Raw genomic sequence first — 24,747 nt, 5'->3', positions numbered from 1 at the left:
ATGGTTGGGCAGGGGGCCTGAGGAGGAGAGCAGACATGAGTTACTAAAGCACGAGGAATAGCACTGTGCGTGGGTGCATGCGTGGGAGCGTGTGCACTCAGTCGGCTCAAGACTCTTTGTGACCCCATGAACTGTAGCCCACCAGGCTCCTCTGTCCGTGGAATTCTCCAGGCAAGAATACTGGAGCAGGTTGCCATTTCCTACTCCAGGGCATCTTCCCGACCCAGGGATTGAACCTGTGTCTCTTGCGTCTCCTGCGTTGGCTGGTGGGTTCTTTACCAACTGAGGCACCTGGGACAGGCTCCCTTGTAACTCTACTGGTTCTGGGAAAAAGCCCTCTGACCTGGCTGTGACCACCCCCCTCCCACCCTGGGCTAATCCACCCCCACTTCAAAACAGAGGCGAGCCTAAGGGAGTCTTCGAGGATTCTGAAGGACACAGGAAACCCTTGGAAGAGGGGGGAAAAGGGAGGGTCGGGGGTGGGGGGGGTGGCCTAGGTGGAAAAAAGAAGTAGGGGTGCCCCCGAGGGTGAATCAGGGCTTGGACCCAACGGTAGGGCCTGGCCGGAATCCGTAACCAGGAGCATCAAGATTTCTGAGGAGTCCATGAAGCAATGGGAGAGGTTGCTGTGCGGTGGCGGGGGCAGTTTGTAAGCTGGGTCCGTGGGCCCCTGCACAGCTGGGCTTCAAGGCTGCACACACGAGCGTCGGCGGCCGCAGTGTACATGCAAGCCCGCACACGCCCACCGGCTGCGGCAGTGCCGGCTGCGGGCGACCGAGCGGTCCCTTCGCGGCCCCGGGAGAGGGAGCCGTACACAAACTCGTGTTCCCCAAAGCAGTCATCGCAGCCTTCCAACACCCGAAACGCTCCACCTCGACTCCTTCCCAAACTATCCTCCTAATTGGCAGCTCAGCGCGCGGGATGATGCGGGCGGCTGCTGGCGGCCCTGCAGTGCTAAGCCGCAGCCGCCCAGCCTGAGCCGGAGAGGAAGCAGGGGTGTGTGGGGGTTGGGGGGAGAGTTGCTGGAGGTGCGGCCGGCTCCCGGAGCTCCGGGATCTGGAGGCGGGGGCGCCCCGGGCTCCGCGGCGGCCACCGCCCCTCCTGCGGCTGGAGCGCTTCCAGAGCAGAGGCGCAGCATCGCTTGCCTCGGTGCTAGCTCGGCGGTCCCCCTGGCCCTGCTCGCGTTCGTCCTCCTCGGGCTCCTCCTTCTCCTCCCCGCGCCCCCGGCGGCCGCTCCCGCAGCCGGCTCCTCCTCTCCCTCCTTCCCTCCCCCTCCTCGCGTTCCCCGCGCTAACTTTCCCGAGCCCTGGCCAGCGGCGCAGAGCTCCCCGGCAGCCTCCGGCCCCACTGCAGACCGCGGGCTGCGAGCGCGAGTGTGCCCTGTATCCCGTCCCCGCGCCCCGGGGGCGCTCCGGAGAGAACAGAACGATGCCCGGGGCTCGGGACCAAGGCGCAGCCCGGGCGAGATGGCTGGGCATTGGGCTTTTGGGTAAGGCAGCCCGGCTCGGTTTCTTCTACCTCTTCCCCCCAACCCTTCCCCCACCTTCCCCCCACAGAGGAGGGGACACTTAAAAGAACAGCACCTTGGACAGGGTGGTCTTTGGAGCGCGGCCCCCAGTGAGCGGCTCCCGCTTCTTCCCGGACGCCGTTCGGACTGCTGAGCTGCCGGGGGACCTTGCGCCGTCCCCCGCCCCATCCCGCCCGCCAGCCTGGCGATTAGTTCTTTGCTATCTCGAGTGCTTTCAGCCCCGGGCTTCTGGAGCTGGAGCTTGGGGCCATAGAGGTTTAAACCGGCTGGGGGAACGTGTCTGGGATCGGGTGTAGGAGATGCCCGGTGGGTTGCACTTGTGGTTGTTGGGATGCTGGTTTCTACCCCTGCCCAGAGCCCCTTGCAACTTGGATGCTTGTTGCGCTGGCACTGGCGTGCACCAGTTCAAGGTAGGGGAGCTCCCCTTCCTCCTGTCCCTTTTCTGTTTGGCTCCTCTGCTGTCTACTTCCTCTAGTGCTCATTGCCTTCTCTGCAGACTGGATGGGGTTGGACGGACTTGGAGGAGCGTTCAAGTCCTCCTTTAAAATTTATTTATGTATTTATGGCCTCGAGACTTGTGGGAATCTTAGTTCTCCGACTAGGGATTGAACCCATGCACTCGGCAGTGAAAGCACCAGGTCTTAACCACTGGACTGCCAAGAAATTCCCCCTTTTAGGAAGGATCCTGTCTCTCTTCTTAGGTAAAGATTCCATGGGGTTGGGCGGTGGACCTGTTTAACCTGCTCTTGGCTCTTCATTTTTGGGATGAGTATGAAGACTAAGGAGGCACATCCGGAGAACACAGAAGGAACAGATGATTAGTGTCTATTATGCATACGATACTTTTGAGCATCAAACTCCTAGAGATTAGGGAATGATATTTAGTAGTCCAGAATGTAGCCTCTCAGAAGTCAAAGCCGGATTTCAGTGTAAGCCGATTCCATCTCTGGCACCTGCACCTCTTCCTGTTTATATTTGTCAGATTTGGCTTTTGGCAGCTCCCCCCATCGGGTTGGGCACACGATGTAAGCACTTGGGTTGAAAACAGGAAGACAGAAGTCTTTAAGGGTGGCTGCTGCTGCTTCTGCCAATGTAAACTGTGTGCCGACCTGTCATGTTAGCACCTGGTGGTGGAGTGGGGATAAAGTATGTCCTTCACTCAGGAGCCACTGCTTTTGTTACATCGCTACAGCTGATGTTCTCTCTTGTAGCTTAGGCACAGGTGTGCTGATTCCATGGTGACCCTAAGAAATGGGACTCTGCGAGGCCCAAGGCTCCTCTTCAGAGGCTGGGCACAGTGGCCCTCTGCTCCCCCTCATCCCGTCTCTGATCACTGTGGCCATGACAAGGGGAAGGGGTCACTGGGGAATTCAAACTCACACCACCATTAAACTAGCCTGCTTATCAACACCTCTGGCTTCCCTTTCTCCTATTGCCTGGTTGGCTGGTGGAATGCGAGTGCCAGAGTATTCATAGAACCTGTCTTCTGTGGGGAATCCCACCATACACTGTGTGTTTGTGTGTGTGTGTGTATTGGGATTTCAGGCACAGATTCTTGGTACTTTTCTCCAGGTGGAAACCCCCACCTCCTCTAAGCACTGTTTGAGCTGATAGACTAGGAAGGGACAGAGGCCCATTGGAACAAGGTTGGAAGATTCCCTGAGCTCCCCTCTGGGAGCCCAGGAGACAGCAGAGTGATCCATAGGTGGGAGACCAGCAGACCCTAGAACTGGCCCCAGCTGCTTTGCCCTTGCCTCTCTGGTCTGCCGAGAGAAAACAACCTGAGTCCCTCCCTGGACCTTGCCCAGGGAGCCACCGATAAGACCTCGCAGTGGCATTGCTTTGAGCTTGGCACACAGATGCCATCCTTGCTCTTGGTCCAGGAGGGGAGATGCAGAGATACTGGACAGCCAAGTAGAGCATCAGAGCTGGCAGGAGCTTTGGAAACCATAGCACAGAGCTCCCCGCAGGATGAAGAAACCACGGTCCAGAGAGGGAAGGTGACTTGCTCACTGGTGCGTAGCCAGTTGATGGCCAAGTGGGCCAGAATCCAGGTCTCTGGGGCTTTGTCACATCAACTTGCCTCTCAGTTAACCAAAGGCTGCTGAAGGGGAAGGTCAGCAGGGGTCGTGCTGATGGACTGAAGAAGCAGTGAGTTCAGGAGCCTGAGTGTGGAAGGATAGATGCTTGGGGGCCCAGAGCTGTTCTTCTCACAACTATGGAAACGGTACAGAGCAGTAAGCTCCCAGGACTCCTCTACCCCGCCAGCTTCCTCTCCCCACATCAAACTCAATCTCCTAGGCCGAGATGAAACTGATTTTTGATAATCTGACCAGATACTCCTTTCTTAAATTGAGACACAGTTTTCAAGATGGCGGTATTGCAATTGAGGATAAAAGGGTGTCAGTCCCTTCCTAAGCATCTAACTGGTAATATATCTGTCCTACCCACTCCTTCCTTGTTGCCTGATTTGCTTAATTGCTGTGATCTCTGTGTAATTATCACTTGTGAGGGTGCTCTGTTGCCCAACCCTCTTTCCCTGGGTATGTATTTATTAAGGACTTGTTTAATGAGAAGGCAATTAAGCAGAGGGTGCTCAGTCCCACTCAGAGGAAGGAAAAGGAAAGGGTAAGTAAGGGGTTCATGGCAAAGACGATGGGGAAGCAGGGAAGAGGAGAAAGACCTCAGGTTTGAATCTGGAACTGGGGATTCATTCTTATTTTGGACATGCAGGCTTGTGGGGTCCCAAGTCATTATGGCTGCTGTGGCGGGTGGGGCTAGCATCCTAGGTAGACCCCAGGCACAGATTCTCCCACCTTGTCCTGCTGCTGAGGGTATAAGGATCTCTGCAGAAGCCACACGCATTCCGTGGCCTGCAAGAGGAGGGATGGGCACACTGCTTGGAATTGTTTGCAAAGCTGGTTTTGTTGAGCATCTAGCGCTGTCTCAGGGGCATGTTTTTATCCTTGCAAAGCTCCTGGGGGTGGGCAGGAAGCCGGCAGGTTGCCTAGGGAGAGGGAGCTGAAATTTTTCCTCTGTCTCTGGGCCCAGGGGCCTTGCCTGGCTCAGCTCTGCCTCCCAGAGCCCCCAGGGCCTGCACCTCGGGAGGGGTCTTGTCCTGCTGGCCTCGGCCCACTTTCTCCCTCTCAGCTCTTACTTTGAACCTGACTCCCTTGGGGCCAGAGTGTATCAGCTTCCCTATTAAAGTCAGCCTCGATTCTGCCTCGGAGAAGGCAATGGCACCTCACTCCAGTACTCTTGCCTGGAAAATCCCATGGACGGAGGAGCCTGGTAGGCTGCAGTCCATGGGGTCGCGAAGAGTTAGACACAACTGAGTGACTTCACTTTCACTTTTCACTTTTCACTTTCATGCTTTGGAGAAGGAAATGGCAACCCACTCCAGTGTTCTTGCCTGGAGAATCCCAGGGGCGGGGGAGCCTGGTGGGCTGCCGTCTATGGGGTCGCACAGAGTCGGACACGACTGAAGCGACTTAGCAGCAGCAGCAGCAGCGATTCCACCTGCCTTGCCAGGCAAGCCTGGGGAGCTAAACTTAGAGTGTGCTCCACGCTGCCCCTCTTTCTTCCTCTCGCCCTAAGTTGGGTGTCACCGTACCTGGATATGGGAAAAGGTGGCAGAAAATTTCTGCCTTGGCATTTGCCTTGGAATGGCTGATGGTAGCCATGAGATCCTTCTTAGTGTATTTAATGATAAGATTTGCCTGTACAAATACGTTTTTACTTTAAATGGGAGGCCTGAGTCAATCCTTAGACATAATCGCATGAGATGGGAGGGGGCCGATCAGAAAACAGCCAAGAAAATGGCTGTTCTGAGAATGGTTCAGTAGTTAGGGACTTTCAGCAAGCAAAGACAAGGCTTAGGATTGAATTCCATAGGATCACTGATCAGAGGACTTGTTCCCACACATCTCACGATGCCGGAAAGGGACCCCCAATCTGAAACACACACAAGATCACTTGAAATTCTAAAGAGTTTAGTTTGGGACAAAGAAAGTCCTTCTTTATGCAAGGAAGAAGCCACTACTACTTTATCCGAAGGAGGTAAATAATTACCTCCAGGAAGTAATACAGGGTGAAAGTATAAAACAGTGCTTGAATGGCTTGGAGATATTGTTGGCTGATGCTGGTCCTTAAGTTGAATGACTTGGGTCCATCTAGACCTACAGTGGAGACCAACCCTGTCCCCCTGCCTCTTTTTAAACACTATGCTCCTCTACCTGCAGAGAGCCCAGGCAAGAGGGATGCACTCATTGAAGCCCTTCTCATGTTTTATAAGCTCATGTTTTTTTTTAGCTTTATACCAAGCTTAGAAGGTAGGAAAGACAGGCATCCCTGGTTTGAGGATATAGCACCTCTGACTTTCTCAAGGTCAGCCGGCCAAGTGGGGTCTGCCAGGTGCCTCCTGACACATGCAGCCTGGCTTGGTCATCCTGCTGAAGTACCTCTCTGAGTCCTCTAGTGGATCTAGATCTGACCTTGCCCCCTTCTCTCCCCCCAGCGCAGGCTCACAGGGAAGAAGTCACAGGAGGCAGGCCTCTGGGTTTTCCTGTGCACGGGCCTCCCAGACACGGCCGACAAGACTTCTGCCTGCTGGAGGGTGTGCAGTGGAGAAGCCAGGCTTGCTTCTGCTCTCTGATGCTTTAATTCAGGCAGGACTCTGAACTTCACGGTAGAAACATCTCTGCCTTCTCTTTGTCCCTTCCAGGCTACGGTGGGAATGGTGATGTTTCACTCTGGGAGTCTGGGAGTCCTGAGTACATTAGAGTTAAGTCATCCACACAGGCACACACTAATCAGGCGGAAATGCGCACCGTCATGAGTCAGACCTTAGAGAAGTACTTTTCTCCTCTGTCCTGGACTGGTTTTTTTTTGTTTGTTTTTGCTTCTATTTAAAGCTGTCAAAAAGATTTCACTTCTGATGGGTATCTCTGGTGCTTGGATAGTCTATTCCAGCTGAGGTTAGGGGGAAGGGGTTTGGCCCCTGACTTGGATCCCCCCCATCTCCTCCAGGATCCCAGACACTAGAGGCTGGTGCTGTGGTGCTCCTCGGAACACATGCTCAGGCTCCGAGGGAGCAGTGTAGGCATCAGGAAGCTCCTTCTGCTGAGAGCTTCCCCATCACCACACTGCACTCCATTCTTTGGTTTGTGGAGGCAGTCGGAGGGGGGTGGGGGAGGCAAAACTGAGGTCTCCCATCAGAAGGTTGTCTTCTTGGGACTTCCCAGGCAGTCCAGAAGCAAGCAAAACTCCTTGCTTCTACTGCAGGGGCTGTGGGTTCAATCCCTAGTTGGGGAACTAAGATCCCACAGGCCATGCAGTGTGGCCAAAAAAAAAAAAAACCAACCCCAAAATTGAAGGCCATCTTATAGGCAGGTGGGTGTAATCTCGTGTCTGGCTCCTGTCCATAGATCTCTGGGACAAGGTGGTGAAGAAGCGGAGAAATCAAAAGAAACCCAGGAGCTTTAAGGAGGGCTGGCCCTGAGAGCATTGTTCTCTTGGAGAGGCACCATCACAGAGTGGTGGAAAGCAGACCTCGGTCTGTACTCTGCTTATTCCACTCACCAGATGTGTGGCCTTGAGCAAGTTAATCTCTCTGAGCCTGTTTCTTCTCTTGTATGTTGGGGATAAAAATAATAACTACCTCATTAGGATTATCATGAGGATTAAATGAGACAGTGCCTGTAAAATGTCCATCCTATTTTACAGTCAGTGCTCAATTCCAGATCCACCATTTATTATGTGACCCTGGGCAAGTGACTTAACCTCTCTGAGCCTCAGTTGTATCATCTGTACAATGAGAAAAATGATACCCACCTTTCGGGATTCTAATCAGAGTTGAAGTTAATAGGTAGAAATCCTCTAGCACAGTGGGGCCCAACGTGTCATTTCTGATTGCAGCATTTTCTGGGAGCTTCTTAGAAGTGCAAATTTTCAGGCTCCACTCTAGGTGCTGGATCTGAAACTGCTGGAGTGGGGCCGGCAGAGCTGGCTGTAATGGCCCTCCAGGTGATTCTGATGCTTTGTGAAAGCCACTGCTCTAGAACAATTCCTGGCACAGAGGAGCTGATCAAAGATTGAAGGCTAATTGAAATGACCCCTCAGCACTAGTTGGAACTCTGGTGGGCAAAATCTGCTGTTTCAGGATGTAAGGTAGGGCTTTCTTGCTTTGGGATGCTAGAAATGTCTCTTGTTGACCTTTGTGTGTGTGTGCTAAGTTGCTTCAGTCGTGTCTGACTCTGTGCCACCCTATGGACTGTGGCCTGCCAGGCTCCTCTGTCCATGGGATTCTCCAGGCAAGAATGCTGGAGTGGGTTGCCTTGCCCTCCTCAAGGGTATCTTCCTGACCCAGGGATCGAACTTGAACCCATATGTCTTACATCTGCATTGGCAGACTGGTTCTTTATCACTAGCACCATGTGGGAAGCCCCTCTGTTGACCTTAGGCAAGTCACCAAACCTGTCTATGTTCATTTGCCATGTCTGTAATATGGAGCTATTACAGTACACCACTCGGAGCGTAGGTGTAGGGGTTATATGTAGCCTGCACATAGTAAATGCTGAACATATACCAGCAGTTGTTGACAGTGGCAGGGGGTCCTGGACTATGGGTTGTTATTTCTGAGCTTTGTGTTAAGAGCAGTCCGCTTTGCCTTCAGAAATGAAGAGGACATAGAGAAGCTCAGGGAGTCCTAAGAACAGAGTTGGGCTTCCAGCTCTCCATGGAGCTCCTTTTACTTATTTATGGCCGAACCACATGGCAGGTGAGATCTTAGTTCTGCAACCAGGGATTGAACCTGAGCCCCCTGCAGTGGAAGTGCAGAGTCTTAACCACTGGACTGACGGAGAGGTCTCATTCTTCTAAGTTAAAAAGCATTGCCCAGGTGGCACTAGGCATCCTTATCTCATATGTGCAAACCAAGAGGAAACTGGTTTATGATATATCGATACGATGAGGAAATTAAGTTTGATGAAAGAGGTCCTTCCCTGAGAAGGAAGATGGGGGCAAGGTTGGGGACTTTAAAACAGAGACTGACTCTACCTATCTTGGGAACAAGAACAGTTCTGGGAATTGCCTGCAGAGCTGGGAGCTGACTGGCCCGAGAGGGGTTCTCAAGTGGCTCAGCCACGAAACCCAGTTAGTTCAGCCAAGTGTCCTCCCATTTTGGGTCTTGGCTGTCCCGTCTCTAAAATCAGGCAGTGGCAACTTAGTGTCTCTAACCTGAAACCATCTGGGTCCTTTAGCTCTGACACTGTGGGCACGCCAGGCTGGCAGTCCAAGTAGTTGAGAGAAGCTACAGTCTGGGAAGAGATGCCAGGGCAGCTTTAGCATAGGAGGTGGTGCAGCCAGGTGTCTGCTTGCAACTGCCCACTAGCACTGGAGTCACACTCCAGTTCACATTTTAACTACCTCTGGAAGTTGTAGGACTTTGGCCAAGGCACAAGGCACTTTGCTCTTCTGAGCCTTATTTTTCCTACCTGTAAAATGTGATTAATAAGACCCTCCTTCCAGGTGAGAGGTGAAGATGCTATGAGATTACTCACACATAGCCTTAGCCAGCATGTCTGCTCAGGAAAAGGTCATTATTCTCAGCATCACTGGGAACCTGAGAAGGACTCTGAGTACTCACCCGGGGTGACCCTGGTTCATTTAGGGGCAAGGACAGTTAGTCTCTAATTCTGATGCCCCTCCTCCTCATGACTTTGAGGTACAGTGGGGTTTCCTCAAGGACTCTGTAGGACAGGAGGGCCAGGTTCTGTTACAAGAACTCACAAACTCACGAGGCAGGGCCCAGAGGCAAGGAGTGGAAATTCACAACTGTCACCTGCTCAACTGGCAGCGATGGCATTGGACTGGAAGGTGTGGGAAAGAAGGGGGGTGGGGTGGGGATGTTCCCAGGAGGAGAGGCCGCAGTGGGGCTGCAGGAAGTTGGGGGGCTACTCTGGGTCCGGAGGGGACCATGCGTGCAGCGCCCATTCCAGCCACTGGCTTGCGAGCATCCTATTGCCCTGAGTTGGCCTCCATAAAGTGTCTTCCACCCTCACTTTCTCTGAGGTTATTGCTTTACCCCCTCTGATTTCGTGGCTGCTGACTGATTGCCAAGACATCCCTGTTCCACCCCACCCTGCGAGATGCCCTCCCGGTCCACCTTGTCTCTCTTCTTTTCTCGAGGGCCCTCTCGGTGGTGGAGCAAGGTCCGGCAGGAGGCATCCCCCTGCCTCTCAGCTCCTTGGGGCAGGTGGGAGCGTGATGAGTGGCCAAGGAGCCGGGTCCTGTGTCTGCTGTTTTCCTTTTAGCCACCTCAGGAGATGCACTCAGCCTCCCAACACCCCTGCCCCGCCAAATCCTGAAAATCATGAGGGGGTGGCGCACAGTCTTTGGGGAGATTCCCAGAGCGAACAGGAGGCGCAGGTTCTGCACTTGGGGGCCACAGGGACCACATCCACTGGTTAGGGGGCGCGGACTCGAAGCACGGAGGCTGGGACCTAGTTTTCCTGGGTTGGGGTGACCCCTGGTGATCACTTAGAGTGTCACAAGGGCTACTAACAGGCTCAAAAGTCCGTCCAGCTCAGGCCAAGAGGGAGAATGAATCACGGCGGTGGTCCAGGCAGAGTTGGTTGACGTAAAGAGAACCATCTTCCTAATATTGACACAAAGGGTGATAGAGACCTCCTTGCCTGACCATGCCACTCCACTCCGCTGGAGAGGTCCCTTCGAGGGCTGCAGCCTGGAGGTCCCCGTGGGGTTTTACGCAGGGAGGTGGTGCCCCTCACACAGGTCTCTTCCTGCTCCCGGTGTCCCTGTCGCTGGAGGTGTCTGTGGGAAAGGCCACTACCATCTACGCTGTCAATGGCACGGAGATCCTGCTACCCTGCACCTTCTCCAGCTGCTTTGGCTTCGAGAACCTACGCTTCTGGTGGTCTTACAACAGCAGTGATACATACAAGATCGTAAGTAGCTGCAGAAAGGATGGGACAGCTCAGATCCTCCTCCCGGGTTTGTCCCCTCATCCCTGCCTCCCACCCCAGGCTATGGTCCTTTCTGGACTGACCTCTCGATGATGGTCCCCAGGGACCTTTTGATGCACCTTTTGTCACCCTCACCTTTTATTTATTTTAAAAATAAATGTATTTATTTATTTTTGGCTGCACTGGGTCTTTGCTGTTTTATTCAGTTGCAGCTAGTGGAGGCTACCTTCTAGTTGCGGTGCACTGGCTTCTCATTGCAGTGGCTTCTCTGGTTGTGTAGCAGGGGCTCTGGGGCACATGGGTTCAGTAGTTGTGGTACAGGGCTTAGTTGTCCCGGGGCATGTGGGATCTTCCTGGACCAGGGATCGAACCCATGGCCCCTGCATTGGCAGGCGGATTCTTAACCACTGGACCACTAGGGAATTCTCTCTCCCAGTGTTCTTTCCAGAACCTGCCTAGTTGGATCTATGTGGGAAGAATGCTTAGATTTTTGTTGCCAGAATTTAGGGTCTGTTGGAATTCCTGTCTAGAGTCCTCTGTCTGGTCTGAAGAAATACCTGAAACTTGGTTAGCTTGTGTAAACATTAATAATTTAATTAAAAAAGCAGAAGAGACAAGACATTTGGAAGACATGGAGAAAGGGAATGAGAAGAGTCCAAGGGGATGTATTTGGAAGGGGATGCTGGAGAAGAGAAGGGTCCAGGGCTTTGGCTGGGGGTGGGGATGGAGAGTCAGCAGGTGTTTTTTAAATGTTTCTTTATGTATCTGACTGTACCAGATCTTAGTTGTGGCAAGCAGGATCTTTAGCTGTGGCATGAGGGATCTAGTTCCCTGACCAGGGATTGAACCCAGGCCACCCTGCATTGGGAGTGTGGAGTCTTAGCCATCGGACCCCCAAGGAAGTCCCGGCAGGTGTTTTCTGAGTACTCTGGAACCTAGTAGGGGACTGGAAGTCACAAGAGACCAACTCTGGATGTAATCAAACACCGAACTCAGAGGGTGCTGATGCACTGCCCTGTGGGATTGATCCACGTCTTGATGGAGGGTCAGAATTCAGGCAGATAGGGGATGAGGTGTCAGCAAAGGCTGGAAGGAGTGACAGAGGGAAGCGAGTGTTGTATTAACAGGCTTTTATGTGATATTAAAAGGCTTTTATGAAGAAAGCAGTAAAAGTCATGCTACATTCTAGGGAGACCTTAGTAACAGAATTTGGGTTTAGCTTGAAGCAAGTAAAATCCAGGTTAGACAGACAGAGCTATCGATATGGGCAGGAAACCAAGGGGAAGGGCTCTTCCTGGCCTGGGCAGGGAGGTGCCCAGGGAGTGGGCTGGAGTTATGTCATGACTCTAGAAAGGACTCTGATTTTTTCTTGGCCCCCTCCTTGCTCCCATCTTCCCACACAGCTCATAGATGGGACTGTGAAGAATGAGAAATCGGACCCCAAGGTGAAATTGAAAGAAGATGACCGCATCACTCTGGAGGGCTCCACGAAAGAGAAAATGAACAATATTTCCATTTCGCTGAAGAACCTGGAGTTCAGCGACACGGGCAAATACACCTGCCATGTGAGGAACCCCAAGGAGAGTGATTTTCAGCACCAGGCCACCATCTTCCTCCAAGTTGTTGATAAATGTATGTAATGGGTCTGGGACAAGGGCAGTGGAGTTGGAAGGACAGGGGTGGGGGTGGGTACCCAACTCAGTGTAATGGTGAAATGGACCATGTTGGTGTTTTCTTTCACTTTATGCTTTCAAGGGCACCTGGAGTTACATCTGGAAACTCGAACAACTTAGCATGACTGCTTATTCTGCCAATGAATAGCTTATGATATACACTGAGGCCCTCTGAGCCTTGTTTTCCTCATATGAAGATCTGCCTTCTCTTAGGGTTGTTGTGAGAGTTCCAGAAGCTACATGGAAGTGTGTTGTAAAGTTCTCCTTATGTTTTGATTATTACTACTCTTGTGTATTCTGTTAGCAACAGCTGATTGGATGCCATGTAGGACCAAAAAGTGCTATGAATGATACACAGTGTCCTTTCTCAAAGAATTGACAGGTTGGGTAGGACAGAAGACAAGTAAACACATAATTGAAATGGGGCAAAGCATGCAAAGTCAAGACAACAGAGATTAAAAAAATATTTATCTATTTATTTAGCTGACCCAGGTCTTAGTTGAGGCATGTGAGCTCTTAGTTGCCACATGTGGGATCTAGTTCCCTGACTAGGGATCAAACCCGGGCCCTCTTCATTGGGAGCTCAGAGACTTAGCCACTGGACCACTAGGGAAGTTCTAATGGAGATTGATAAGAATGGTCTCTCCCCTCCGGAGCTTAAGTCCCGGTTGAGGGGATTCCAATCCAACAATGGTGGAACAATTAGACAATGAGGAAACATGTGATGAGGATATCCCATGATCCCGACACTGGATGTGTTTAGAGAAAGGGCTGAAGGAGTTAAGACTGGGTGGGCATCATGGAGAGGGGAGCCTGGAAGGCTAGCAAGGCATGGAAGCAGAAAAAAAGAAGGAAACTTGCTTAAGAATCCTGATTGCATTGCGTTTCTTGTGTTCCTGGGGATCCACTGCTCTTCTGGATGATGTGGGATTCTTGCAGAGAAGATGCTCTGATTCTGTAATTTTTTGGAGTTAGGGCCATTAGGATTCTCAGGTGGGTTGGATATACGGGTTTGAGAAAAAGAGAGGAGTCGAGGATGACTCCAAGGATTTTGGCCAGAGCAACTCAAAGGATGGTGTTTTCTCAACAGAGATGGAGGAGATTGTGGGTCGAGCAGGTTTGAGAAATTAGTTCAGTTTTCAGATGAGGAAACTGAGGCTAGAAGGGTTAAGTGACCAGCTGTAGGTTACCAGCTCGTTAGTGACTGTGGAAATCCTGTTGTTGAAATCCAGATTACCTGGCTCCTGTGTCTTCTGGCCACATAAGAGATATTGCAGGGAGATTCTCAATATTTTTTCTGCATGGATAAAAGGAAACCTAGAAGGAGGCAATGAAAGTCTCATGCTTGAGAGTCAAGTCAAACCTGGATGCTGTGGTCCCCAAGTCTGAGTTAGTCCAGAACTTGTGTGGGTGTCTGCAGGAGGGCGTATGTGTGGAGCATAGGGGGAGAGGGATGACTTCCTGTTATGCCTTAACCTGATGGATGCCATATTCTAGCTTCTCCTGCTTCCTGCTGGGGTGGGCGTGTCCCAGATGCCCAAGTTGGGGGCTGGGGAGCTGTTGGGCTGCCATGGTGCTCCAGGTGACTCCTGCTCTCCTTCTCTACCCCTCTTCTTTCCCTTCTCTGACCATGAAGTGGAAGAAGTGGACAACACCGTGACCCTCATCATCCTGGGTGTCGTGGGTGGGGTCATTGGGCTCCTCATCTTCATCCTGCTGGTTAAGAAGTTCATTGCCTTCATCATCAAGAAGACTCAGGAGAAGAAGTAAGTTGACTCCTGCCTTCCCAATGGCCCACCACCCGTTCTCATCTCATGGGTGTTCCCAGCATCCTCTCATCCACCATCATATATCCCCATCTGCCTTCATCCTTCCATCTATCTCCTAATCCCTCCTCTCTTCCTAATTCTTCCACTCTCTTTTTTATCCCTGCCCTGCTCCTCTCATCTTTCAGCCTGATTCTTCATCTCACTCCTTTTTCCCCATCCGCTCAGGAGATGTTTATTGAATACACTGACTTCACTGAGAACATACATACAACTCATCTGCTCTTCCTCATTCCCCTGTCTTCCTGCCCATCTCGTTATTTGTACCACCTCAATCTAAAGTCCTACCAAAGGCTTTAAAATGCCTTTTTTTAGATCAGGGGAAATATGAGATTCTGCATATAGAAACTAAAATGGGAAGATCCCTCTAGGGTGATAGGAGTCTTTTATTGTGAAATTCTGAAAATTCAAATAAAGGAGAGAAAAACAGTCTAAAAAGGCTGATATGACTACCCAGGAAGTCCTAGGATAAATTCAGGTGTAAAGACAGATATCTGTACGAGGAACAAGAAGAAAGATCGGGAGGTACAAAGGGTGCAGCCCACACCCAGAATTGCCAGAGCTGGCAGCTTCCACGATTGAATGCTGCAAAACCCAGAGCAGACCAAAGGGATTTGAAAGTTGTGTTTTTGGCAAGAAAGATGAGATGAGGCAGGCCTACCATTGAAGCAGAGAGGGTGAAAGTAAGTAGGAGAAGCAAGGGAGAAGCAGAAGATAGAAGGAGAAGATCTGTCGGGGTTGGCCTCATGCTGCTTTGTTGAGAAGAAGAAATTAGGCTGAAAAGGGCAGAAATGCCACTGATCAGAAAGGAAGGCAGCTGAAGGCAGGGAGAGAAGTTTAGGGATTGGCAGAGGGGAGGGAGAGCTGGGAGGACTGGTTGAGATGATGAACTCTTGGGCTATCTAGCTGCATCATGACCAGAGGCTGGGAGGATTTCAGAGATCTTGAGAGGGGCCTGGAGCATGGATCTGGACCAAATTGTGTTTTTAATAATCAGTCTTACTATTGCTGGTGAGATTTGGAGAACACATTATTCAACATACAGTTTAAAAGCACATGGGAAAGAAAGCAGTCATCCTTGGGAGCCACCATGAGTTCACTGAAAACAGGGCAGGCTAACATTTTCGTGCTAGTGCACAGTTGGATCAGGAGGATGCTACATGTAATAGCACTTCCTGTCATTCATCACATGCCTCTACCCTGTGTTAGATACTCCATCAGGCATTTTAAAAAATAAAACATGTATGATTTTATTTTGAAGTTGAGCAAAGTGAGACTCAGAGTGGTTAAATGACTTGCCCAGGGTCACACAGCTAATACGTGATAGAGCTGGGATTTGAATTCTGACTTGTTTGCTTTGAAACTTCAACTATTGCCGCTGCGCCCTACTGATTCACAGGGGGGTGGGATCTAGAGTTCAGTAAGTCATTCTTTCATTCGGTGGCTCTTTTTGAGATGCTGTGCGCAAAGTACTGTGCCAGGCACTGCAGGAAATTCTAGAAGGAATGAGATTCTGCCCCTAAGTAAAGAAGACATGTGCAGAAATCATTGTAACAGGAGGTAGAGGAATTAGGGCTGGCCTAACCCACTCCAGGATTCTTGCCTGGAGAATCCCATGGACAGAGGAGGCTGGCGGGCTGCAGTCCATAGGGTCGCACAGAGTTGGACATGACTGAAGTGACTGAGCATGCATGCACGCACTCAGAGAGGTGTGAGAGAATGTTGAGGGGGTTCAGGAGAGGGTGGAATAATAGTGGAGGATTTCTGGCCAAAGAGACATTTGTGGTCAGCCTTGCAAGATGGATATGATTTAAGTCCCAGGGAGGGTGAAGAGAAGGTTGTTCTGGAGGGGGAACCGCTGAGAGCAAAGACAGACAGCCTGGGAAGCGAGCATGTTGTGGAGAACAGGCGTTTGTGGTTGCTGTTGTTGAGAGAGTGGGGGTGGGGTCAGGAGGAAGGGGGGAAACCTGCAAATAGGGGTGGGGATAGACCCTTGAGGATCCTTGAGGCTGAGATTGGCTTTTCTCTGACCATGGGTGAGCTGGGGAGGGCTTGCAGGGCCTGGCTCCATCGAGGACCTGGAAGAAACGGTCTGGCGTTGGTGGGCACAGAGACTGGGTAGTTAGAGGCTAGAGATGGGAGACAGGCCAAGAGGAAGCCTGAGAGGGTCCTCTGAGCAGCGAGGTAGGCCTGCATAACAGTAAAGATTTGGCGGCTCCCTGAGAGAAAGGGAGGTGTGGGGCAGCATCTTATGATCAGTTCTGGGCTTTCACATGTGAGTGTGTTCCCTCTGCCTAGAACGTCTCCTCCCTCTTTTCCTGCTCATCCTTCTTGGTCTCAGCTTAAATGACACTTCCAAAGGGCCTTCCCTGACCCTAGAAGGAGCCCCCCTCGGGTGAGTCCCTCCCTGGTATGCCCACCCCCATCCTGTCATTTACTGCATTGTACTGCAGTTATTTGTTTAATAGCATATTCCCTGGAAGACTGCAGGTTTTTGGAGAGCAGGCACCTTGTCAGTTGGACACCTTTCTAGCCTGACACAGTGCCTGGTAGCCAGCAGGGTCTTTGGAAAGAAATACGGATGGTTAGGTGGATAGGAATTGGCTAGACTGACTATTCCTTAGGTTTAGAGATAGGTAGATAGATAAATAGATGATAGACCCATCTGAATAGAGGTCTTTAGTGGTATGTCACAGGGCTCTGTTTGTTCATTGTTATTACTGATTTAAACTACACTAAGAATGACATGGGCTTCTCTGGTGGCTCAGGGGTAAAGAATCCACCTGCCAATGCACGAGACACAGGTTTGATCCCTGGGTCAGGAAGATCCCCTGGAGAAGCAAATGGCAACCCACTCCAGTATTCTTGTCTGGGAAATCCCATGGACAGAGGAGCCTGGTGGGCTACAGTCCGTGGAGTTGAAAAGAGTTGGACATGACTTAGTGACTAAACGACAACAACAGGAATGATACACTTATCGAATTTCCAGACACCTAGCAACTGCGTTGGATGGAGAACAAAATTGGAATCTGGGAGGATCTTTTTTTTTTTTTTTTTAATTGAAGTATAGCTGATTTAGTGTTGTGTTGGTTTCTGGTATACAGAAAAGTGATTCAGTTGTACATACCTACATATTTATTCTTTTTCAGATTCTTTTCCATTGTGGTTTATTATAAGATATTGAATATAGTTCCCTGTGCTATACAGTAAGGAATTGTGGTTTATCTATTTTATATATAGTAGTTTGTATCTGTTAATCCCTAATTTATCCAAATTTATCCCTCCCCCTTTGGTAACTGTAAGTTTTTTTCTATCTCTGTGATTTTCTGTTTATGCTTTGTAAAGAAGTTCATTTCAATCATACTTTAGATTCCACATATAAGTGATATCATATGGTGTTTGTCTCTCTGTCTGATCTACTTCACTTAGTATGATAATCTCTATGTCCATCCATGTTGCTGTAAATGGCATTATTTCATTATTTTTATGGCTGAGTAATATTTCATTGTGTACATGTACCACATCTTTATTCATTCGTCTATGGATGGACATTTACATTGTTTCCATGTTTTGGCTGTTGTAAATAGTGCTGCTATGACCTTTGGGGTGCATGTATCTTTTTTTTTTTTTTTAATTTATTTTAGTTGGGGGCTAATTTCTTTACAATATTGGAATAGTTTTTGCCATACATTGACATGAATCAGCCACGGGTTTACGTGTGTTCCCCTTCCTGGACCCCCCACCCACCTCCCTCCCCATCCCATCCCTCTGGGTCATCCCATTGCCCCGGCCCTGAGCCCTTGTCTCATACATCGAACAAGGAATGGTGTTCTGTTTCACATATGATAATATACATGTTTCAATGCTATTCTCCCAGAACGTCCCACCCTCACCTTCTCCCTCAGAGACCATAAAATTGTTCTATGCATCTGTGTCTCTTATTCTGTCTCGCATATAGGGTTATCGTTACCATCTTTCAAATTCCATATATATGCATTAGTATACTGTATTGTTGTTTTTCTTTCTGGCTTACTTCACTCTGTATAATGGGCTCCAGTTTCATCCATCTCAGTAGAACCGATTCAAATGTATTTTTTTTAATGGCTGAGTAATATTCCATTGTGTAAATAGTGCTGCTATGACCTTTGGGGTGCATGTATCTTTTTGAATTAGAGTTTTCTCTGGATATATGCCCAAGAGTGGGATTGTTGGATCATATGGCAACTCTATTTTTAGTTTAAAAAAACTAAACCTCCAAACTGTTTTGCATAGTGGCTGCACCAATTTACATGCCCACCAACAGTGTAGGAGAGTTCTCTTTTCCGGATTTAGGAGGATAGGCTGGAGGTATAGACTAAATCCTGCAAGATGAAATTGATGGGGATGAAATATTAAATCTCTCCTGAAGGCCTCAAACTCAGCTACACACCCCAGGGTGAGGCTAAAATGTAGTTTAGTGACAGAAGCCATGAAAAAGACTTGGAAGTTTTCATGAGCTGAAAGGTGGGGGTAATGTAGCAGTCAAGTCTTCCCTGGAGAACCCTGTGCGGCCTGGCCACCGCTGTTGGGGGGTGTTGTACTTAAACTGGAACATGCCCAGCACAGGGTGGCCGGGGAGGTGACATCCCGGGGGGGTGTTCCCAGGGTATTCCCATCTAACCATCTCTCCTTCCTTCTGCCCCATCCTCTCACCCTCTGCCCACACCTGCCTGCCCCTTCCATCTCATTTTTCTACATCTAGTCACAGTGAACTTTAGGAGAAAGGGCCTGCAGGGCCCTGGCTGAGGAGCTATTTGCCCTGGGCATACTGCCTGCTGGCCTGGACCCTTCCGCTGGCTTGGCACAGCCTGACATCTACCCTGGTTTGGCCTCCCCTCATTACTGACCTCTGGGAGGAGCGACTGGTACCCTTGCCTTCTGCCATGTTGAGATGACCTGGTGATGCTAGCCTTACTGACTACTTCCTGTGGCTCAGGCTCTGTTCTAAGTGCTCCCTGACTCCTCCCAGCAATCCCATGAAGAAGGGGCCATTGAGCCAATTTTTAGATAAGGAAATGGAGGCAGAGAGGGTGGGCGACCTGGCTTCTGGCTACTGTGGTACTACAGAAGGCCAGAGAGAGGCTCCAGGGCTGGCACAGGAGGCCACGGCTCCCCCTCCCACACAATTCTACCCATCACTTGGCTCTTCCTCTCACCACTGTCTCCCCTCTCTCCTTTCTCCCTCTCAGGAAGGAGTGCCTCGTGAGTTCCTCAGGGAACGATAATACCGAGAATGGGTTGCCCGGCTCCAAGGCGGAAGAGAAAGCACCAACAAAAGTGTGAGCCCTGCTTGGGGCCAAGCAGCTGCTGGGAGCCTCACTTTCCTATGACGAAACCGATGCTTGAGCCGTGTCCGTGACCCCATGTGCCTGAGACACCTGCTGCTTGGCTCAAACTGTAGTCTTCCCCGGGCGGGGAGAAAATGGGGTCCTGTCCCGCCTGCCCCACCCCCTACCTCCCACCAGGGCTCCCCAGGGACAAGGGCTGGCCGGGGAAAGGAACCTGCGGAAGGTTCGGGAAAGGAAAGGAGGGGCTGGGGTGGTGTGGATGGCCTGTTCCCCGACACCAGGGTATATGGTCTTCAGTGCCCCCGACCCTAGACGAGGAGCACCTTGGTTTTCCTCCTGATGTCTCTTTGTGAGAGACTTGGGGGGTCGGCGAGGGCTGCCCCAGTAGTTGGACCCTGAGTATGGAACACTAACCCTTTTATGGTGGGAGTGGCCAGAGGACTCTCTACAGGCTCTGGGAGTGGGGGCTGCTGGAAGGGTCCTGCTGGGAGAGGCTTCGATGGATACCTGGTTCCCCATGTCCCTCCAGTGAGGAACTTCCCTCCCCCCACCCCGACCCCTGGGTGCCTGCCTGCCTCGGTTCTCCCCGCCCCCCCCACCCCCATGCTGCTCGGAGTCTCTGAAGACTCCCAACTAGGGCTGCCACTTTGTGTTAGGGGGTCCTAGCCCACCCAGTCTGCTTTTCTAATCTCTGGGTTCCGAAGGACTCATGAAGGGGTCCCTCAGGCCGTCCCAGAGCACTGGGCGCCACTTATTTCTTTCCTAGAATTTTTGTTTGGGGCATCAGGGCCGCAGAGGTGGGCATCTTGGCGGCAGAACGCTCACCAACGCTGGCTGCCCCTTCTCCTTGGCCTGGCAGGACCGTGGCCACTCGTGGGAACTCCCAACCGGCTCCGTCCTGCTGCTCTTCCTCCGAAGCAGCAGGTGGCGCCATCTTGTTTGCGGAGTTGCTCCCTCCTGTGTTCCTCTCGCTTCTCCCCGCCCAGGGTTGTTCACCTCCATCGCCGGGTCAAGGCTTGCCTTCACCTCAGGGACCCTTTTGCTTTGGTTGAGAAGGCTCTTGGGTTTTCTGGCTGCTTCCTGCTCGGCTGTCCCCTCCATCTGCAGCCTGAGGTGGGGGAGGGGCAGGTAGAGAGTGCCACAGTTTTCCTCTGCTTTTCCACCCACTGGTTTGCACACCCCTTGTGTGTGGGTCTAGACTGTGCCTTAGCTCCTGAGTCCTGGCTCATAACGTCCTCTACTCCCTTCTTCAGCCCACGTGGAACAGCCAACTCTGGTGGGGCCCTGGTGAGGGGTCCCCAGCTGCCCGCACTCAGGGTCAGGCAAGGGACCGGGGAGCTAACGCCCCCTGGGCCAGCAGCTGAGTCCTGGAGGCATCTGCCAAGTGCCCGGGGGCCCTGCCATGTCGTGGTTTTGTCCCTGTGGGTTGATGAAGTGGGGGGTGGACAGGGCTGTGATCATGGAGGAATCCACCATCTGTTCCCACCCACCTCGATCTCATTAAATTTCTTACACTTCGTCCTTTGGGGCCCTGGGAGGAACGAGAGGGGAGTAGTCCCTTTTCCAAAGTGTATGGGGACTGCCTAAGGGCTCTCCCTGCCAAAAATCAGCAGTGAACGTCCCAGCAAGGGCCCACTCAAATCTGCCTCCCTCCCTTGTGTCTTCCTTCTCCCATCCTGGGCTCAGGTTCAGGCTTTCCTGTCTTTAGGAGCAGACAGACGAGAGCCACCAGTTATTTGGGAAACTTGTTAGGTTTCCTTCATGCAGAACCGCTTTCTTTTCCTTTCCCAGCTTCAGCATTTGAACAGGCAGAGTGTCTTGGGCTCCTCTGACTTCCCTGAGAGGAAACCAAGGCATATAGAGTACGGGAGAGGGAGAGCATCATCCTCTCTATTCCTGGGTCTGCTACTGACTCATAGGCAGATCATGTACCTTCTCTGGGCTCAACTTTCCGTATCTGTAAAATGGGTGTAATAATACTTACCTACTTCACAGGACTGTAAGACTTGGCAAGTTTTGGTTTAAAAAAGTCTTTTTGGCTTGGAAAGGGGTCTAGGAGTTCCGGTATCAAAGTTGGAGGGAGTGTTCCAAGTCTATCCTGGCTTCTGTGTCCTATCCCTATAGTGCACACACTCACACACACATATACACACATTCTCACTCTCTTTTCTGTCTTTCTCTTCCCACCCCTCCCCCTTAGAATTATTTTAGCCTTTGTAATGTTAGAAACCTTGGCTCTGATGCTTAAAGCTTCTTGTCCATGCTTTTGTTTGGTAGTTTTTCATAGAGGTGATTGGAACTGTAGAGGGGGACACTTTTGGTTGCTCCAAGGCCTGAGGGCTCATGGCTACTGGCATTTAATGAGTGTGAGGGCTAAGAATGTTCAACTCAGTCCCCACAACAAAGACCGTCCTGCCCCCAGGCTGGGATTATACCCATGGAGAAACTCTGGCATGAATTTGCAGTGGAAGATGTGTGGGCAAAGACATCTTCCCAAGCAGACCCTCGGCGCGTGTAGGTCCCTGAGAGTGATCTTCAGGGGCTGGTGAGGGTGTTTTCAGGGTGTGTGGGCTAGAGAAAGCATTCACAATGTTGAACTTGGGAGCTCAGGACACATGCAGTTTAGCTGACACTAAAGTCAGGAGACCACGAACAAAGTCTTTCTCACTTCCCCTTCCTTGACCCCCAAGTAGGACCTGAGCATTCCAGGCCTTGGGATTCTCCCTGGTGTAGGAATTGTGCAGAAGGCAGCCAGAATGAGCCTGAAGAGGTCTGGGAGGACAGCTGGTGAAGCTCAGACTTTCACATTTGGCTGGCTGCCCACAGCTGGATGCAAAGGGAGGGGTGTAAGAGCGAGCTCCTGAGATGAGGGCAGCTGAGGGTGTGCCTGTGTGGACTGAGCACGTGGAAATGCATGGCTGTGGGGTGGGTGGGCTGTGCATGGGCTTGGGGATGTGTGGAGGTGTGTATAAAGGCTGAGTGTGCCTGAGATGGGGGAGATTCTGTACATTTCAGAGCCATCTTTCCTGGCCTGAACTCTACCTGTTGGGGCACATGGAGCCTGAGAAAGGATAGGAGACAGAGGGAGAGACGAGCTGTGCTCCTGGGCCCCATAACACCATGATGCCATCTCACTGTCACAGCTGTCGTCAGATGTGGGGGGGGAGGGGGTGCTAGGAGAGGGGACTTCTCTGGGGGAAATCCTACAGCTTGCTTGACTACTGTGTCCCAGGGAGTCCCTACCCTCCCGCCTCCCACCTGATACGCAGTGCTTTTGACTATCTTATGCATGGTTTATCCTTCTGGCTTGGATAGCAACAATACTCATAGTCAACTTCCTGTATAACTATAGATCAAAACAATGCAGCACAAACGGGCCTTCTGGGAGGGCCTCAGATCTGCGAGTGCCTCTGGGAGGCGCAGATGTGCACACACCAAGCACTTGTGTTCAAGCACAGAATGAATGTGATCTGACTGACTGTCTTGCCTTGACAACACGTTTTGCATTGTAGAATTTTATTTAGTTTTGCCTTGGATGAAATAAAAATTATGTTTAATAGAAACAGTTTGGGGTTTCTGTTTTTGGCTAATTGGAAGTTGGGGTCCAGTTTTATTACTTGCCAGCTGAGCCTCAGTCTACTTGGGCCTGAAACGTCCCCTACCTTGGTGAAACATCCCCTACCTTGGTGAAACATCCCCTACCTTGGTGAGATACCAGAGGTAAAAAGTCTAGGAATGTCTGGTGTATTCACAGGCATTCAGGTTGTATTAGTGCTGATAGTACTTCTCCTTCCCCGAAGAAGGTGCAAAGATGGCCCTCTAATACTGGAATCGTTACCAGGGCCTTCCCTGTACTGATGACCCTGGCAATGATTCTGGTACCAGTCAATGTCATCACATTCCCTTACCCAGGTCCCTCCACCCTGGGTTAACATGTATATCCAGGTGAAATCTGTTTCAAATTACAAGGCCAACCTTAAAGAGGAAAAGCACAGGGCTTCCCTGGTAGCTCAGTGGTAAAGAATCCCCCTGCCAATGCAGGCAACATGGGTACAATCCCGGGTCTGGGAAGATCCCACATGCCGTGGAGCAACTAAGCCCGTGTACTGCAACTACTGAGCCTGGGCTCTAGAGCCCAGGAGCACAACTACTAAGCCCACGTGTTGAAACTCCTGAAGCCCACATGCCCTAGAACGTGTGCTCCACAACAAGAGAAGCCATTGCAACAAGAAGCCTGCGCACCACAACTAGAGAGTAGCCCCTGCTCACCACAGCTAGAGAAAAGCCAGTGAAGCAACAAAGATGAAGCACAGCCAAAAATATATAAATAAATAAAATTTTAAAAATAGTCCACATTAAAAAAAATCTAAAAAAATAAAAAAAGAGAGAAAGCACAAAACAACTTACTGACTGGTGTATATGGGCACAATGAGCCACGCTTGGTGGGTCATGCTGTCTGGAGGGATGGGAGGGTGAGTGTGGGGTGGGGATGAGGGAGGGAGGAAGTTTAGGCTTACATCCCAGGAATGACTACCCATGTGCATTTCATATTGTCCATCTTAAGTTGTTTGAACATAGTTTAACCAAGCACTCAAGCCTCCTTTCCAGCTGCTGGGCATAAGACAGGCTGGGAAGGAATTGGGAATGTGTGTGTGTGCTTATATTTGTGGATTCTATCATTCCACATTTTTTCCCCATATCCCTCTCTTAAATGGATTCACCTAAGACTGCATCTCAAAGGGTTTCAAACACTAAGTCCTCAAGAGATCTTGTTAAAAGATTCTGCTTCCTCAATCAAGGACCCCAGAAAGGCAGAGGTCTATGAGGTCCTCAGTGTGAGCAGATGTCCTTGACATCTGTGTTTTCTTCACCCTCAGCAATAGTAACTTCTCTGTGCTTCTGCTCTGAATGGATTCATCGCCTGTATCCATGTGCTCACCTGTCTTCAGCTCCTGCTTGTTGCCTGGGACCTCCTGCCACCTTCTCATCAGCTAGAGACCTGTTAGATATTGAAGTTTCCTGGCCCACATCTGAGTTTATAACACTCTTGGAATGCTGTGCATTGAACTTGCAGTTCCCCATGTAGGGATCAGTCCCAAGGCCTGGGTAGGTTTCCATCATTGCTGTTTCATCCTTACTTCCTTTCCACACTCAACTGTCATAATTGATAGATAAACAAATGTGTCAAAACTAAATTAGGAACTGGGAGTGTCCTGGGTAAACCTGACATAGGATTGCCCTGTGAAGGCCATACTGACTCAACCAGGACAAAAATATACGTAAATTGTTGTTGTTTAGTCACTAAGCTGTGTCTGACTCTTTTGCGACCCCATGGACTGTAGTCCTCCAGGCTCCTCCGTCCATGGGATTTCCCAGGCAAGAATACTGGAGTGGTTGCCATTTCCTTTT

At 50.8% G+C, this 24,747-nt stretch overlaps 2 protein-coding genes across 2 annotated transcripts in view; one reads left to right on the top strand and one right to left on the bottom strand.

Moving 5' to 3' along the window:
• Positions 1-865: 865 nt before the first annotated feature.
• On the top strand, positions 866-22,901 carry SCN4B (sodium voltage-gated channel beta subunit 4). The gene is made up of 5 exons (XM_081541076.1): positions 866-1,489; positions 10,322-10,494; positions 11,916-12,144; positions 13,822-13,951; positions 19,240-22,901. Exons 1-5 carry the CDS (start codon positions 1,429-1,431, stop codon positions 19,331-19,333), a joined length of 687 nt encoding a protein of 228 aa, XP_081397202.1. The 5' UTR covers positions 866-1,428; the 3' UTR covers positions 19,334-22,901.
• TMPRSS4 (transmembrane serine protease 4) overlaps positions 19,502-24,747 on the bottom strand; it is a 118,231-nt gene continuing 112,985 nt past the window's right edge. The window contains exons 13-14 of the mRNA XM_081538058.1: positions 20,164-20,446; positions 19,502-19,552 (exon numbers count right to left, since the gene is read on the bottom strand). Coding sequence (XP_081394184.1) covers positions 19,502-19,552; positions 20,164-20,446 — 334 coding nt within the window. The remainder of the gene's footprint in view (positions 19,553-20,163; positions 20,447-24,747) is intronic.

This window comes from Giraffa tippelskirchi, chromosome 11 (assembly GCF_054371585.1).
Source record: "Giraffa tippelskirchi isolate mGirTip1 chromosome 11, T2T-mGirTip1v1.2.pri, whole genome shotgun sequence".
In the NCBI taxonomy this organism is placed as follows: Eukaryota; Metazoa; Chordata; class Mammalia; order Artiodactyla; family Giraffidae; genus Giraffa; species Giraffa tippelskirchi.
Note: the sequence above shows the minus strand (reverse complement) of the source record. Positions and strands in the feature narration are given on the sequence as shown.

Excerpts from the sequence above, each read along its gene's own strand:
- SCN4B (XM_081541076.1), top strand. The coding sequence starts at position 1,429 with ATGCCCGGGGCTCGGGACCAAGGCGCAGCCCGGGCGAGATGGCTGGGC. Across the intron at positions 1,490-10,321 it reads GCTGGGCATTGGGCTTTTGG|GTCTCTTCCTGCTCCCGGTG; the intron begins GTAAGGCAGCCC and ends CCCCTCACACAG. Across the intron at positions 10,495-11,915 it reads GCAGTGATACATACAAGATC|CTCATAGATGGGACTGTGAA; the intron begins GTAAGTAGCTGC and ends CTTCCCACACAG.